At 44.6% G+C, this 17270-nt stretch overlaps 1 protein-coding gene across 21 annotated transcripts in view; it reads left to right on the forward strand.

Annotated features, from left to right (window-relative positions):
* The window catches only part of Kalrn (kalirin RhoGEF kinase), a 584665-nt gene that overhangs the window by 529843 nt on the left and 37552 nt on the right, over positions 1–17270 (forward strand). For 8 of the 21 annotated variants that reach the window (XM_010618178.2, XM_010618187.2, XM_010618192.2 and 5 more), the window contains 4 exons: positions 2047–2285; positions 4207–4463; positions 8010–8133; positions 9232–9291. In XM_010618178.2, coding sequence (XP_010616480.1) covers positions 2047–2285; positions 4207–4463; positions 8010–8133; positions 9232–9291 — 680 coding nt within the window. Of the gene's footprint in view, positions 1–2046; positions 2286–4206; positions 4468–4733; positions 5323–8009; positions 8134–9231; positions 9292–17270 lie in introns of those variants that run through there. The other 13 variants (XM_019206728.2, XM_019206723.2, XM_019206733.2 and 10 more) reach the window with 4 other exon arrangements.

Raw genomic sequence — 17270 nt, forward strand, 5'->3', positions numbered from 1 at the left:
ACATGTATAAAATGTATCCATTTAAATTGGATTCTATTAATTATAAATTTCTGATAGATTCTAAACTGGAATGAAGATTTTAGGTTCATCAATTCAGGATCAAAGGAAAATAAAGCAGAGCAGTAAGTTGAAATCAGAAATAACCGAAGTAACAATAACAGCTCTCATACGTTGAGTGCTTGTTCTGTGCCAGATGCTGTCCCTAAGTGTTCTGCCTTTGTTTTTTCTTTAACATTTAATGCGCGTGTCAACATGAAGAGGTATGTACTGACTTCCTACTATTTTCAGATGAGGAAAAAAAGAGACTCGGAGAAGTTAAGGAACTTGTCCAGGACACCAAAACAGTGACAGAACAAGAATTTAAGCCCAGAGCTGTAAGCCTTCAAATTAGGCTCTTCGTCAGCAAACTTCAGTATAGCTGCTGGTTGTAGAGCACACAGTGATCTGTGAGCTTCCTAGCAAAGAAAGAAACAGTACCAGGCACAAGACAATGAGCCCATGAGCCAAAAATACACCCTGTCAGAGATGCAGCTTTCCTGATTTTAAGACCTAAATTAGGCACATTTAGGCTGGTTAGAGAATGTGGGCCTCCTACGTAGCCTGCTTAAGGCATACTATTTTCAAATGTTCCAGCATAATTCATATAACTAGGGAGTACCCCAATTCCATGATAGGTACCGAGTCAGAAATTCTGTTTGATAAGGCCTACTTCACAATCCCAATATACTTACTACTTGAACTACATTTCTTTAGGTGGAGTCAATGATTCAGGCCTTTAAGTGGTTCCAAGACACCTTTCTCCGGATCACAGTGAATTATGGAGCTCTTCCTGAACTAGGTTATGATTACCTAAATATTTCATGCCTACAGACTTCTCCCCAGGGGTATGGGATGTGCTCTGACAGGGCCCTTATATATTGTACTTTGACAGATTTAAGAGACAAGGACACAGAGACAGACCAGAGCCAGGCATTTACACACAGAGATATGGGCAGGCATCTCAGCCAGTCTTCCCTCCTGAAACCTCAAATAGAAAGGAGTGCGATCTTGTATCGAGTCCTATAGAAGTGCACACCTATCACTGTGGAAATAACCTTGCAACAGAAAGTTCTCGGGCCTCCAGCTGTTAAACCACTTTAATAGTTATTGCAGTGAATACTAATAAACATGACATTATCAGGCCAGCCCTGGAGGTCATTCTGTGGAATTCTGTCCGATGGCATTTGGCTGGCTGTACCACTTTAGTGTTCAGGCTCTGGAATTTTTATTTATCTGAAACTCAGTAAAACAAAGGTCACGTCTTTCTCTTCAGATCAGCTTGTTCTGTTGTCCATATTGAACTGATTATCACTTTCCAGTCTCCAACCTGAGCCATCTCCCATACCTGCTTGCTTCCATCTGGCCAAGGCTCTCAGTCTCATCCCTCCTGCACACTCCCCCAGCCCTGCTCTCGTTAGACCGGCCACCTCTTGCTTGGTACTATCCCCTGGCTTGTGAATTAGACAGGAAGCCTTTTGTCTCTTCCTTTACAGTCTCTCTGCTAACTGCTGCAAGATTAATGTTCCTGAAGTGTGGCTTTGATGAGTGAATCTGAACTTAAAACAAAGTTCATGTAACCAAGTCTCTTTTCCTGATCTACTGAGTTAAATCTGTCACATCTTGCTTTCTAGGTCTTCCCTACCATGCACCCCCAGCCTCCCTTATCTGTCCATTCCTCCCTGTCCATGGAGACCCATGGGCCTCAGTTCCCAGTCATCTGACTGTAGCCTGTTCACTAAATGTGTTGTACTTGCTTCCTTTCTATGGAGTCTAAACATCAGAGTTATCCAGCCCCTTTCTGACGCCATTTATTACCAATGTCACCATTTGTTTCTCTATTTTCATTTTTTAGGTAGGTGTCCTGGTTCTCACCATTCCTTAAAAACAAGGGTAATTCCTTCTTCACATAGCCACACTATGCCTGATACAAAGCCCGGTATCTAGTAAGCCTCCAGGATCCCTGTGATAGTCCCAAGTTTAGGGTGATCGTCTGCCCTTCTCCTGCAGCACTACAGTCACCCATTGAGTATCAACGGAAAGAACGGAGCACGGCCGTAATGCACTCCCAGCCTACTAGGGTTACCCAAGCCAGCCCCAGGCCCTACTCCTCTGTCCCTGTGGGCTCTGAGAAGCCTCCGAAGGGCTCCAGCTACAACCCACCTCTGCCACCCTTGAAGATATCTACCTCCAATGGCAGTCCAGGGTTTGACTGCCACCAACCTGGCGACAAGTTTGAGTCTAGCAAGGTAAGTGGCAGCTCGTTACTCCCACTCACTACCCTGGAAGGTGCTTGAGGAAAGAGCATCCTCTCATGCCAACTACTTTAGCATGAACAGTCCACTAAATATAGTCTTGTCTCAATTATTTTCCTTGCTTTCCCTTATACATTAAGTCAGGCCAGTCCCCACTGGGCTCAGATACTCTGTGTTAAAGGGTTATCATCTGTAGAAGCTTATTGTAATGGCAAGCATGAAAACAGGTAAATTCTACCAAACCAAGTAGTTGTGCTATAGCTCTTCCAAAAGTCACAGTTTGAATGTTCGCTATCTTGAAAAAAAAGATTGCCTTTCCTAATGATGATCTACCTCTTCCCCATCCAGTTCTCCACTATCCATTAGCTGCTGGGCAAGGGGAAGCTGATGTTAGTGTGTGGATGGAGGAAGTCAGTCTCCACAGCCCACACTTCAGGCACTGCCATGAGAATAGTCTCAGACTAATTGTCAGCCTCTTCTACACAACTAGTTTGGCTCTAAAAGGCAGTAGACAGTGTGAAATAGGAAGAAGGGCTAAAGGTGTAGGGGAAGTGGGAAGGGTAGGAGAAAGGAAATAAGGGAAAAGAAAAAAAATGAGAAAATGGAAATAAAGTCTTTGTAAGTAGGTAAGGGAGGAGGGGGCAAAGGGAGGGCAGGGGTAAGGGGAAAAAATGAGAACCAAGACCTGTCATGTAAAGGTACAAGATCCCAATGATGAATGTAACTGTACCATATACCTAAAATGTACCAATAAACTCAATGAGGAAAAAATAAGATAAAAGGCAGTAGGAACAAGAGAAAAATAAGAAAAGCCCTAGATTAGGAATCAGGCAATCTGGTTTCTGTTCCAAATTCTGAAAGTTACTTGCTTTAAAACCTTTGTAAGTTAATTCAGGCCTCAGTTCTCTCTGGAACTCAATGGATCCATGAATAGGAACACCTACCTTTTTTTACCTACACAGGCCCATATTATAGCTTTAGTCTTTTTTCCCACATCATCAATTGACTTTGTCTTTGTTAAAATTATGAATTCCCAAGTTCTGTACTTCTTACAGTAACTGTAGCACCCTAATTCATTGTATGACCTGGGAATAATTCTCCACCCTAAAATATCCTGCCCTTGTGAGTCACTTGATGTCACATTGGCATTTTGTTAGCCACACTGAAGAGCTGTGGCTCTCACTGTGCTCCAGTGGGCAGCAGGGTCCCCGTGGAAGATATAGGTCTATCTAGAAGCAACAGCCCTAGCGTAGGCACATGGGAAAAGATCATGTGGGCAGCACCTGCTGTGTTAATGAGTGCAAGGTGAGGGGTTAGCTACGGAAATTGTGTTCTCACAGGGAGTTGGGTTAAGGCTGTGACCTTGCCTTTGAATTGAACAGAGTTATCATTCTTATACCTGTTTCAAGGAGGCTCAGAATATAGAGGAAGACCAACTGATGCTTTTCAAAAGAAAATATGTACTATCCAAGAGTCTGTGTTCCTTCCATAAAGGAGAATTGTGACCCCTGACCTGACATTTGCCCGGCCCTCAATCTGCCTATATGCTCATGTACCCCTGTGCCAATGCCAAGTTCTTCCTTCTGTTAGCAAGAGGATGCGGTCAGGAAAGTTCAATGCTGGGAAGGGGATTCCAGGTTGAAAGTCTCTTTATTCCTTTACTAAGCCATACCTGACAGTGCTTATATCTGTTTATTCCTGATTGTAACATTGAATTTTGATTGAACATTGATTGTAACTGTGAAACATTGCTATTAAAAAAAAAAACATTTTCAAAGTCATCATCAAGGAGCATTAGGCCAGCTTTTGCCCTTCTAGTGGAAGGTTTGGCACTTAACCGTGCAGTGTGGTACAGAGCCACGTCCTTGTGAATCAGCCTCCTTGTGTCTGGTCCCCCATATGCTTTTTCTCCTAGCAGAATGACCTGGGGGGCTGCAATGGTACCTCATCTATGGCCGTGATCAAAGATTACTATGCACTGAAGGAGAATGAAATCTGTGTGAGCCAAGGGGAAGTGGTCCAGGTCCTAGCCATCAATCAACAGAACATGTGCCTGGTGTACCAGCCAGCCAGCGACCATTCACCCGCAGCCGAGGGCTGGGTACCAGGCAGCATCCTGGCACCCCTCGGCAAAGCCCCAGCAGCGGCAGAAAGCAGCGACAGCAGCATCAAGTAAGTGCCTCGTTGACTCCCTTGGGAGAGGAGTTTATGGGTGAAAAAATTCAGAAACAAACAAAAGAACACAAGGGCAGACACGTAGTAGGGAGTCACTGCTGCTCACTCCCCACAGCGCCCCTGGAGCCATGGTGTGAATTCTGGGCCCACCCACAGCAGGGGTGTGCAGCTGGGCATTTTGGTTGTTGATGGTGGTGGTTTTCCTTTCCTTTTCATTTATAATCTTCTGTTCATTTTTTTCTCCTCTTTTTTCCCCTACTCATTAAGCAAAGAGCCCTACTGAAACCCTAGGTGACAAAAGGCACACCTTCCGTTGCTACATTTGACTCACCACGGGACCCACTGAACTGGACTTCTATTTATATTGTATGAAGTTACTGATATATATATATATATTTTTTTTGATTGACACCAAAAATGATCTTAGCACAAATGCCAGACCTGGATAGGTCAGAGGCCTGCTGCTTCTCCCAGGAGAGAGGAAACTTTTTGGTTGTCTATGGTGATTCCTCTGTACAGATTGTAACTTTTTTTTTTATTTTCCCCATCCCTGTCACTTTAATATATGTTCGTGGTAATGTGTACGATATTTCTTTTCCTTATTTTGGTTGCGAAGACCCTTCTGAACACATTCCTGTATAAAATATTTTGCACTATTTAAAGAAACCCACATGGATGAAGTCAGGTTGTGCAATACAATGGAGAGTCACAATGTTCATCATTGTACCTGTAATGTAACTAATAATTCTAAATGTACTATTTTAAATATGTAAAATAAATTTTCACCATGAGCATGTTTTAATGAGGGTAAAGACTAGTTGACCCTTTATCCCCCCGTCATTATTCTGACTTTAAATGGGCAAATGAATCTTCTTCTGCTTCTTCATTTTTTTCTACATTTTAGAAGTTGGTTGAATGCATTGGCAGTTTTTGCCTGATCAGAGCGCCTCTGCCATTAAAGCTCTAACCCTAGCATTCCCTTCTAAACAGCCCCTGTGGTTTTCCCTAACTTAAGAGGCGAGGAATGTGCACATTGGATGTTATCCAGCAGGTTCCCAGCAACTGGGCAACAATGTGGGGCTGACGTTAATGAACAAGCAGAGTGGAGACCGTGCTTGGTGCCTTTCGTGTTCCACCTTGCTCCCCACACTGTGTCCCTACCCACAGAATGGCCAAAGTGATTCCCTGAGGTACCTGAGCGGTGGCACCAGCAGCACCAAGCTGCCTTGGCCCTGTAGCTTTCAAAAGCTACAGGTGATCGAAGGGAAAGCTACAGGTCGCACCCAGCCTTACTAAGTAACTACAGGCCCTGAGGGAGTGTAGGCCCAGTCCACTTTATTCTAAAGACACTTGGTTTTGGTGCCTTTTAGGAAGCCTTGGAAATAAAGGCCCTCAGAACACTGAAGTTCTTACAAATCAAGTACTTTGCAAAACTGGTTCCTAATGTTTAGTGCTCTGATTACCGAGGCACTAAGCATTTCTTCCCCCTCACCTTTGAGCCTGTCATGAATTCCCCCCTCCCTGGTGGAGGGAGGTCAGGTTGGGGAAAGAGAACACTTTGAGCTACACACTAGTCATTTTGGTTCCTTTGCACAGGGTTGTTGGAGTGGAGGAAAGCAAGTGAGTAAAAGTAAAGGCCAATCTCCACATCCTCCCCAAGGCCTGCTATGACCACAGGGGTCAGAGTTGGCTATGATGCCCGCAGGACAAATATCATGGGATCCCTATGACCACATCAGTCCTCTGGCTTGTGGCCAAGAGATGGAAACTCCCCAAACCATGATGATGAGTGCTTCTGGGAAGAATCTGAAATTGAGCCCATGCTGCCATTTAACACAATTATGATCTTCCTTCTTACCCCAGAGCGTGGCAATAAATGTAGAAGTATACCCAACATGTACACACATACACATTGTGCTGTCTGCCCTAGTACCCTTATTGGCAGGGATCTCCCTGACTTAAGAGCTTGTGAGAAAGAGCTGGGGATTGGGTTTGGGTTTGAGTAGTGAGGAGACAGGGTGAAGGTCTGCGTTTAACAGAGAGATTCTGTCTAAAGGGAGCTTCAGTGCCTTTTCTACTGAGACAGACCAGTTGGAATAGGGTGCTGGGACACAGTAGGTACAAGACAATGTCAGGCCCACTTTTCCAAAAGATACAAGAACCTGGATGAGGCTGAGCCTGTGTATGAGGCAATGAGTATTTTTAGAACACTCCTTGGAATAACCTAGTCCTCACATGTGTAGAGGGTGGTCAGGGAAAGGTTAGCTATATATTTTGGAGTATCTTCCTTCCTTCTAAATCTCACCTGCATCTCCCCCTGAAGGATGGTTTTCTTCATAGAGCCCTGTTTCTAGGCCTACATTTGACAAGGAGACCCTGATGAGAAACCAACCCACTTAATTCCAGACAAGGAGTCTCACTTCATCCAAACTCTGCAATCACACCCAGAAATGATGATATCTGCTCAGGGACCACAATGCTGTTTGTGGCTTCACTGTCTTTGTCTTTGGGCCCTGATAGAAGGAGAGCAGAATGGTTGAACTCTGAGTTTCCCTTTACAGATCTGTGAAGAAGTAGTCCCAAATCCCTGGGTGGAAAACAGAAGTTAGGATGGTATGCAGGGGCATTGCCCTGTCACCTCCCTGGGGAAACATCATGGTTCTTGTCCCAAGAGAGAAACTCTAGGACCTCTGAGTAGCTGACAGAACTCTGAACAGCGGTACCTTGGTTCACAAACACTTCTGTTCCCAAACAATTCAGTTCTCAAACAAAAGCATTTGACAAAATTGTGCTTACATTTACAAACTCCTCATTGGGTTACAAACACAACCTCAGCCCTCTTTCCCACGCAAACACAAATGTGAACATCTTCCCCCAAATTGTAAAAGCACTTAAGTTCCTGAACGGAGGCACTACTGTATTAACAAGCACCAAGTGATACAGAGCACAGGGTCTGAAATGCTCTGCTCTAAAGAATCCCGAAACAAGTGGTCAACCATTTATTAAGTCATTTGACACCCCCCTAAAAAAAACCCTCCTACAGTGTTTGAGAGTGGCTATGCCCAAATAGATACAACAAGATGGGAACCTCAACAGTCATGTTTTGGGATCCTCATCATCCATCATATCAGAGTCTGGGGAAACACCAGTAGCGTATGCACAGTAGAATATACTTACCTTGTCTTCCCTGTTCTTCCCCTACTTCATTCCTCCCCATCTCCCCTGCCCTTATGAGGGGAACTCCATCCTCAAAGACTTCATCAGATGATCTAAAACATCTCAGGGTAGAATTTAGTAACCTAGAACTCATATTTTTTTCCACATGCTTTAGTCCCCTTCCAGGAAGGGTCAGAGTTTATCCTCACTCACTGCTACTTGGAGGTAAGGTCAGCCACCAGCTACCACAGGACCTGTCGTACAGCCTTGGGGCCTCTGGAGCTGACTGGAGCACCTCACCTGACTCACCCAAGGGTGGTGAGCTCACCCACTGCTTCATTCTGCCCCAACCTGCCATTTTGATTGGTGCATTTTTTGGTACAACAGGAAGTCATGTTCATGGCATACTCTACGCATGAGAAAGCGGGCAGAAGTGGAGAGCACGGGTAAAAATGAAGCCACAGGGCCTCGTAAACCCAAGGATATTCTGGGCAACAAAGTCTCTGTTAAAGTGAGTAAGGTATTCTGGAGCTGTGTCCTTCTCATCTATTCCTACCCAGCAGCATTCTCACAACGCAGTTTGGGTGGATGGGGATATTTTATTTTTGGCCCAGTATGGGAACCCAAGGGGAAGTAGTTTAGCAGGATTTTGCATGCAAGATCAATGTATTTTTTTATTTTTTATTTCTCCTGGAAACTTCAATTCAAGTAAGTACCTCTTTCTTTCTTTTATATCTTTATCTTTACACATGCAGATGTTTTATAGTAAAATTACCTGCAGCATTCTTTTCTTAGAAGTGAAAGATGCTTGGTTCACATCAGATTTCTCCACGCTGCCCATACATATCCTGGGTTTGGGAATAAATGGCAGGTTAAAGAGATTAAGGATGCCCTCAAAACCCCTAGCCCTGTGCAGGCTGAGGTTTGGAGTTTAAGGGCCACTGTGTCCTGGGTAAAATTTAACTCCCTTTCCCCAGAATTCAGAAAATAACAACTCTAAGCATTTTCCTTGCCTCCCTCATGCACTGACATGGTAGGTGCTCATCATGAACCCCATTATTGCTTTGTAGAAATCTGTTTATTACTTCAAACTCATAGACCTTGTTTTCTCCCATTTTAAAACAATATTATCTGTTTTAAGTTGAGCCCTCTCATAAAAATCCGCCTCTGGACAATGGACATTTATTGTTAATTATTTAATTTTGTTACAATATGGGATTATCTACCTGGCACTTTCTATGCATTCCTGGGGAAAATAAGAACAACTGAAAAGCGTTCTTAATTCCTCCTTGGGGGAAAAGAAATTGCATGTTCTCCTTCCTTATCTGGCAAGCCCAGCCTCACAGAAGACAGCACTTTAAATTTCTCAGCACTCACGCTTCATCTGGTCGCTTCCATTGCTCTTGCCCTGGAGATGAGCAGCTGCCCACAGCCCCAGCCTCCTTTCCCTGAAAAGAGCACGCTCCTGCCCCCGCTTCAGAGCACCCGGATGTTTCTCTGCCCACTTTCCCATCTCCCATGCTTCTTTGACATGCTTCTCTCCCTAACCAAGGCAACTTGCATTCTAACTGTGTTCTCTTTCTTCCCCTCCCTCATGCTGCCAACCAAGGAGACGAACAGTTCCGAGGAGTCAGAGTGTGATGATCTTGACCCTAATACTAGCATGGAGGTAGAAGCAGCTCTGTTGTCCTATTTCCTGCAATGATTGCCTTTAAAAATGTCTTCTGTAACAGTGACCTTGCTAAAGTGGTCAGCTGTGCAAGGATACGTTGTGATGTTAGAGCATCTTTGGGTGTCCCATCCAAACCAAGGAGGGAAAACCCACCTTAATTCAGTGTTACTTTTGGTAGAAAACTCTACCTCAGTATCTTTTTAAAAACCAAAAAGGCATAGTTTTCATCAATGCTTGCTTAATATTTGCTTCTTTACTAGGTTTGGCTTCATGTAGAAAACATGTAACTTCATTATATGAAACTTGGAATATAGTTTTTCATGGCACCAGCACTGTAAACCGTGGTTACTTCTCAGTTAAGGGACGAGCTCTTCTAGTGTTTTATTTCTCCTTTATCTGTTTTCCCCCTCTCCTTTTTCTCTTTTTTTTTCTTTCCCCCTTTATCTTCTTCATCTGGTTCTCCTTCACTGGAATCTGTTCTTCCCCGAGTACCCCAGTGAAATCATGGGTGAAGTGGGGTGAGGCGTGGGTGAATTGTGGGTGACCTGGTGTTTAGTCACTTTGGAAGACCGGTTGATAGCAAATGAGATATAAAAGAAACTCCTGGGCACGCCCTTGCACCATTCTGTGGCCCATAGGCAGTGCTGTGCCCACTGTATGAAGACAAAGAAGCACTAGGGACAGCCTCCCTCCATGATTTTGGCAGGGGTCCCTTTGGAGATAGTGATCACAGGGCACCCTTCCCACAATCCAGGTTTGCAGTGGTATGGGAGATGGACCAACGCCTTTACCACTGGGATCATCAACTTCTGGCTTCTTCTAGTCTGCTAGGTCATAGAAACAGGACTCTTACATGGATTGCACTGAGACAACCATCATCAATTTACAAACCCTAGAGAAGTGGAGCAAAAATGGAACTGGCTATCCTTGCCACTTTGTCTGTCAGGTTGAATTATAATGCCTTTCTTCAAATCTGTTTACCCACCCCAGTCACATATGAAAGTAGTGATTTCATCTAAATGCAAACTAGGGAATATTTTTAGAAAGCCTTTTCCTTAGCTGGGAAGGGTGGCACATATCTATAATCCTTAGCTATTCAGGCTGAGACAAGAATAGCGCAAGTTCAGGCCAGGTATTTGTCTCAGGGGTTCCACTGCCTGCCTCGTAAGCTGAAGGTCCCAAGTTTGATTCCCGGTACCAAAAAAAAAAAGAATATCACAAGTTTGAGGTCAGCTTGGGCAACTGAGAAAGACCCTGTCTCAAAATAAAAGTTAAAAAGAAGAAGACGAAGACTAGGAGGAGGATGAGGATGAGGAGGAAGGGCTGATGTAGCCCAGTGGTAGAGCCTTTGCCTAGCATATACAAGGCCCTGGGTTCAATCCTCAGTACTGGAAAAACATATGAACAAAAAAGTTTTTCCTTTGACTAACCCTAAGCTTTTAACTTACCTAAATGGACTTTGATGGTTGTTATTCTAATTTGACCTAACCTCAAAGGAGTCTACCTTCATACTAACAATTGCCAAAAACCCAAGACAGTGAGGCCAAAGCATACACAACTGCCGGGGAAGAAGCCAATGGAGTTGAATGAGGCCAGGGACAAGTGGTTGAAGTGGGAGTTCCGCCAAGATAAAATGGACCCTGTGGGTATGGGAGTTGCCATAGCTAAATCTGGCAGGTGTGGGTCAGTGGAGTGCTCCACTGTGGGAAGATGTGGATATGGCCTTTGTAGCCTAAATATACCTCAGGGAACGAGGAAGCTGGGGAAAATTTCTGCCTCTGCTTTCCTTGCATTTCATAGCATAAGCATCTGTAGCCATGAGTTCAACTGCTAGCAGCTGATAGATGTCAGTAGTGCCTTATTTCCAGGCCTAAATGTTGCTAGTGTGTGTCAGAGATGCCAGCTACAAACAGGAGGTAGGGAAAAGCCATTAATCTGTGTTTCAGAAGGTAATTTGGGATCTTGTCCAACTCTGGTGGGTCAGGGAGGGAAGGGTATACTCACACGCCCCTTGGTCCTCCTTTGCTAATTAAATATATTTCTAAGGCTCTCATTAATCTAAGGTTCTTAGATGTGGGCTGAGATGGATCCTTGGGAGGTGCTACTGGGTTTGTAAGCAAAGCCATTAGAATGTTCATGCTGAGCAGAGAAGAGCTAAAAATTGTGTTGATTCATATCCAAAAGATTTTTAAATACAGTAGTTAAATTCAATACAATAGTTCAGGCACAAATTTTTGTTTAGGTAGAAGTTTCAATTAACCCACACCCTTGAGAGGACATGTGGTTGGAAATGTCCATAATAGGTATGCATGCAGCTGCTGTACATACATGCAGACCTCCTTGAGCTTCAAAGCTCTTCTGAGTGTGCTGCCATCTCGAACTCAACTCTGGGCACATTCACGGGCATAGAGGGAAAAGCTGGCATCTTGGCACTGCTAGTGTAGTATTTTCAGACACAAATAAGATATACAAAGTCAACCTGATAAACCTTCAACTGAGGATTTTCTCAAGGTTATGTGCAATATTGTTGCAATAAACGTAGAAGACAATGGCTAGTGCATGGTAAGATCCAGCCTGAAATGTGCATGGGCAAGACACTGGTGAAACTGATCATCTGGGTCTCGTTCCCCCACCCAACCTGGACTCCCGTAAGTGCTGTCCCTGTGCCTGAGACCACTGCCACCATCTTGACACTGTGTACCTGTTCTGGGACAGGTCTCCAAATGTCAGATCCTGCCGTGCAAACTAACTGCCCTTGACCTTGAGATAGATATCCATTCCAGTCCTAGCTGTGTACAGTGCACCTCCATGGGAATGACATCATCAAAGTGGTATACGTCCTCTCAGTTGGTACCCCGTAGGGGCAGCTTCCTGATGTTATTATTTCCACACCAGATGCTTGCCAACTCCGAGCACACCTCCCTGGCCCACTATGGTGTTTTGAGAAGACAGAGGCACATTCTTGAAAGCTAATTAAAAGAAAATGAAAGTAGTTTGAACCCTAGGAATCTGATTGACAAAGGGCAACCTGTTATGCAAGGGGGGGCAGTCGGCTCTAGTGTGTACCTCCTCTTCCTTGCCCTGTAGAGACAGGCTTGTGGATATTCTCAAGCACAGTCCCAACTGCCAGCACCACAGACCCCAGCCACTGTAGCATCGGCTCCAGGTCTGTGCCATCTGCTGTGGTCTACCCTCCTGCCCACCTGTGACTATGCATCCTGGAAAACTGTTCTAAAATTGGCAAGTGTCTGTCCATAACTCAGTCTCACTTTGCACTGGCTAAACTTCTGAGGTCAGAGTAAAGGGTACAGTATATACGAAAGAAATTTTTCTACGTGAAAGAAGAGCTAAATCAGGGTAACAACCAAGCACTGGGGTGCCTTGAGGACAAGTGAATTCATCTGTTTCATTTCAGGAGCTTAGACTCCTGATTGCAGAGACCACATGCCCACCTACCAGCTGCTTCAGTTGCGCCTTGCCACTATCTGCCTTGACTTTGTGGGCTGGAGCTAGAGTTCAAGAGACCAACGTCAGAATCTGCCGTCTTTTAGCCAGTGCCCGTCTCTAAAAACCTGAATCTTCCTGGGCAGTACTGGATCCCCAAGGACTCAGACTACCCAGCTTCCCACAGCCATGCTACCCCTAAAAAGTTCTCTGAGGCCCGTGTCAATTCTTGCATTTTCGTGCCGGTTTCTCAGACTCCAGGGGGTTGTAGAAACAGCCTTTCAGACTCAAACCTTTGTGTCCCGTGATGAAGATTCTCAGCCCAGCTTTTATGGCAAATCTAACTAATTATACACATCTTTTATATATATATATATATACACACACACACACACACACACATACATATATATATATATATATATATACATAAAAGCCCAGTACTGCTCCTAGGGAAGAATCTCAATCCACCAGAGTAAGAAGTTATCATAGTTTCGACTAGACTCCTCTACCCCTGATGTTTAGTGTGCCGCTGTCCTCATCCATGACCCAGACTAAGTGCAGACACAGCCCTCAGTCACACAGCGGCCACCAGACAGCACTTGGGAGTGAGGACAGGGTAGGATCTGGGAGAGGTCTCTGAAAGATGAGTGGAAAACCAAAACTAATTTTCAAGGAAATTTCCAATCAGGGCAAGAGTCAGACTCAGAGTCAACAAAAACTTGGAAACCTTTACTTAACCCTAATCCTTCACACTTAATTTTTTTTATTTTGCATTGGTACACATTTACAGTACATAATGATTATGTTCATGGAGAGGAGTTGGTACCTGTACATAATACATCTTTTTACTTCCCCGTTCATTCTTCTACGGTTATAAAATATAAATAATTTTAAATTGACCATATTAAAAAAAATTTTTTTGAGACAGGGTCTCACTTTGTAGTACAGGCTGGCCTCGAACTCACTACGCAGCTCAGGTTGGCCTTAAACTCATGGCAATCCTCTTGCCTTACCCTCTTAAGTGCTGGGATTACAAGCATGCAGTCCAAGCCTGGCCATTGTAACCATTTTTAAGAGTATGATTTTGTGGCATTAAGAACCTTCACAGCAGGGTGGGAATTTAGCTCAGTGGTGCTGCACTTTCCTCAAAAGCACAAGGTCCTGAGTTTGATCCCCAGTACCAAAAAAAAAAAAAAAAAAAAAGAACCTTCACAACATTCTGCAACTTTTACCATTATCTATTTCCAGAACTTTTTTGCCATCCCAAACGTAATATATGCCCACTGAGCAACTCCTCTTTACTTACCTCTGCTCTCTACCCCTACCCCTGCCAGCCACTTAACTTTGAAAAGACGAAAGTGAGGCTCAGAAGCTGTAACTCTGTTAGAAAACTAGAAGTTGCCCTGAGGCAGCCTCTGGCTTTCTCTGGCTCTTGTCCCACCACACACCACATGCCTTGCTGCTGGCAGCTCGCAGACTCGGGTAGCTGAGAAGACCTATCCTAGTGCCAGCTTTTCTGTATGAATGTGTTAACTCAGTTCTCCAGCTCAACAAAGAGGATATCATTTCTGCCAGTCTGGCTTTCCAAGCTGAAGTATGATTTAAACAAGTCACACAGAGCCCATCAGAAAATCTGAATTGTGTTCTGCATGCCATCAGCTTCCTGACCATGGCCAGTTACATTGCCTGCATCTCAATTCCTCTGGTGGCCACACAGCTCTAAGTGCACAGGTGACCATCAAACAGGTCTAGAGGGTGATGTTTAGCACTGAAAACAACAAGACCTGGGCAAAAAAAGGAACCAGAAGACTCTGTGCTAGCATTTAAGGAGCCATGGCAGAATGGCGTCCACTCCCACCTCTGGGAATGGTGTAAGAGGCCAGAAGTGGCCCTTCTTCCCCTCCCCACACACTTTCCCATCCCCATCTTCCCTGATTTCAAAGAACCAGCTGATGGCTCCCACCTCCACTGCTCCAGCTTCCTTGTCCCAGATCCACAGCTTCAAAATAACCTGGCCCAACAGACCAAGGAAACTTTTACACTCCTCGTCAGGTGACACCTCCTGCTGTTACCAGCCTATTTCCACCAATGCCTGTTTCTGTATTTTATAAAAACACATTTTTTAGGGAAAAGGAGACTTTGGGAGGCAAAGAAAGTGAAGGATTGCATTCCTCTCATTTTGACAAAATATTTTCTTTGTAATCTATCTGATGGGCTTGGCTTGGAGACTCTTTCTCTGTGCCCAGCTTTGTTGTGACTCTCCAAGCAGAGACCGATGGATATTCCATCACCAAGGGGGGAAGGTGGCTTAGCAGGAGCTGGTGTTTCCTCGCACAGAGAATTATGAAAAGAGCACCCACCATGTGTCCACATCCTTCATGCTTCTTACTCTTTACAGCCACAACAAAGCAAGGAGGGTGGGCTTTCTTACCCTCCTAGAAGAAGCAGGTTCAGAGAGGTCAAGGTTATGCAACTGATGAAAAGAATAGATCTTCCCTATGGTACCAAAGACCCAACCTCCAAAAGGTAAGGAGGAGTCAGGCTCAGGCTCTTCCTTATTGCACATCAGCTTGCAGAAGGAGAATTTCTTCCTCAACAACTTTTTAAATCCCTTGATTATTGAGGTCATTACTCATGCATGCCCTTCCCTAGTGACTCAGGAACCCAGACATAGCAGTCAAGAGAGGAAGTCCAATCGCGTGGGCTGGAAACATCTGAATTAGTTTCTCAGGTCAGGACTGTCACTCGGCACACCCTCAGTTGTGTCCTGCAGCACCCTCACCCTTGTCTGAAGCCTGGCCTATTTCATTTATGTTGAGATAATGAGGTACCATTGCTCAAAGAGTCTGGTGTGGGAGGAGAAAAAGTAACCACATACCCATTCCCACGTAGATCATCTATAAGCTCATGCATTGTGGGACCCTTGGTGTCATTCAGTTGAACATGGTTTGACTACCACAAGGTACTGCAGTGAGTACTGTGGAGGACCAAGAAATTATGTAAGATGAGAAGCATATAGTGGAGCTGGGTGTGGTAGTGTGCACCTGTAATCCCAGTACTCTGGGAGGCAACTTCGAGCGCAGCCTGGGCAACTAAGTGACTTAACAAAACTTTCTCAAAATAAAAAATAAATGGGGGGTGGGCCTTAAGGATGTGGCTCAGTGAGAAGGTCCTGGGTTCATGACCCAATACAAAAAAACAGGAAGAGAAAGAAGGGAGGAAAGAGTGGGAAGGGGCAAGGTTCGTCAATGCCTGTTGCATAGTGAACTGTACGGGTTGCTCTGATAGAGTCACAGAGAGGGATTGTTAAATTGTTCTCAGAGTCTTTTATTCATTCAGTGGATATTTCCATACTCACTCTGGATTCACTGCAATAGTAGCTACTACTTAACAGTATTTTCTATGTACGTGTGCAGAGTCCTTTCCTCCCAACAGCATCATGACACAGTTACCATTATCATTCTTACAGATGAGAAAACCAAGCACCATGAGGCAAAGTAACTACCCCGAGGTTATGTATTCTGGGCAGCTTGTCTCCCAGAAAAGCCAAAGAAGGTGGTCTCTGATTCTCATCGTGCTAGTGTATACGTTGGATGGACTGATAGGATGTAAGCAGTCTTAGCGGAGGTTAAAGTGGGGAGGAAAGAGTAGGACCAAAGGCCCTGAGGTAAGAAGGATCCCAGCACATGTTGAGAAGGCATGTGGTTGGGTATCTGGGAAGAGCTATCAGAGGTAAAGCCTGCAGATGGATTGAGAGAGACTGCCATGACCTGGAGGGACTTGCTAGAACCAGGACTTAATCCAGTGGGTGCTGGGGTGTGGCCGAGGTTTTCAGGTGGAGTGACTGTGACTTATTCTGTGCATTAGGAGGATAAATGGAACCTATATAAACAATGGTAGGGACAAGTTGAGGGAGAGGAGCTAGGGGAAAGCTGAGATAGCACAGAAAAGAGGAGGGAATGGAAGCACCTAGCACAGCCCAAGAGGCCAGGGGAGCAGAATCAGGCCATGCACATTCCCAGGCAGGGACCCTGAAGGAGCCAGATTCAACCTGCCATTCTCATGTCCTCAGAACACGTCTTCATCTGTTGTGCCTCTAAAGACTAAGGAGTTGTTTGACCAATAGAAGAAGTTTTGGGGGTAGGATATAATCAGAGCCAACTCCTTACGGGAGGAGATGCCCAAGCACTCATTCATAAAGACTATATAAGTCAAGGTCTTGACCAAAGTAGCCAGCCCTTCACCATCCCAGGCCTCAGCCTTGTACCTACCTGACTCCTGTCTGGCTGCTGAGGCCACCTGGAGACTACTGCACATGCAACCACAAACACCTCTTCTGTTCCTTTTTTCCTCAGTTACTTGTGTGATAAGTGATAACATTTTTTCATTATTCTATTAGCAATCATACTTTCATCTTTTTTATTTTTGGGAACACTAAATGTTTAACCAAAATACCAAGAGGTACAGGAAAAGGTTTTAGACTTGAAATATTCATAAAACAATGATATGCTTGGCACCTGGACATCTAC

The sequence above is a fragment of the Fukomys damarensis genome, unplaced genomic scaffold (assembly GCF_012274545.1).
Source record: "Fukomys damarensis isolate Sample0158 unplaced genomic scaffold, DMR_v1.0_HiC HiC_scaffold_24, whole genome shotgun sequence".
NCBI lineage: Eukaryota > Metazoa > Chordata > Mammalia > Rodentia > Bathyergidae > Fukomys > Fukomys damarensis.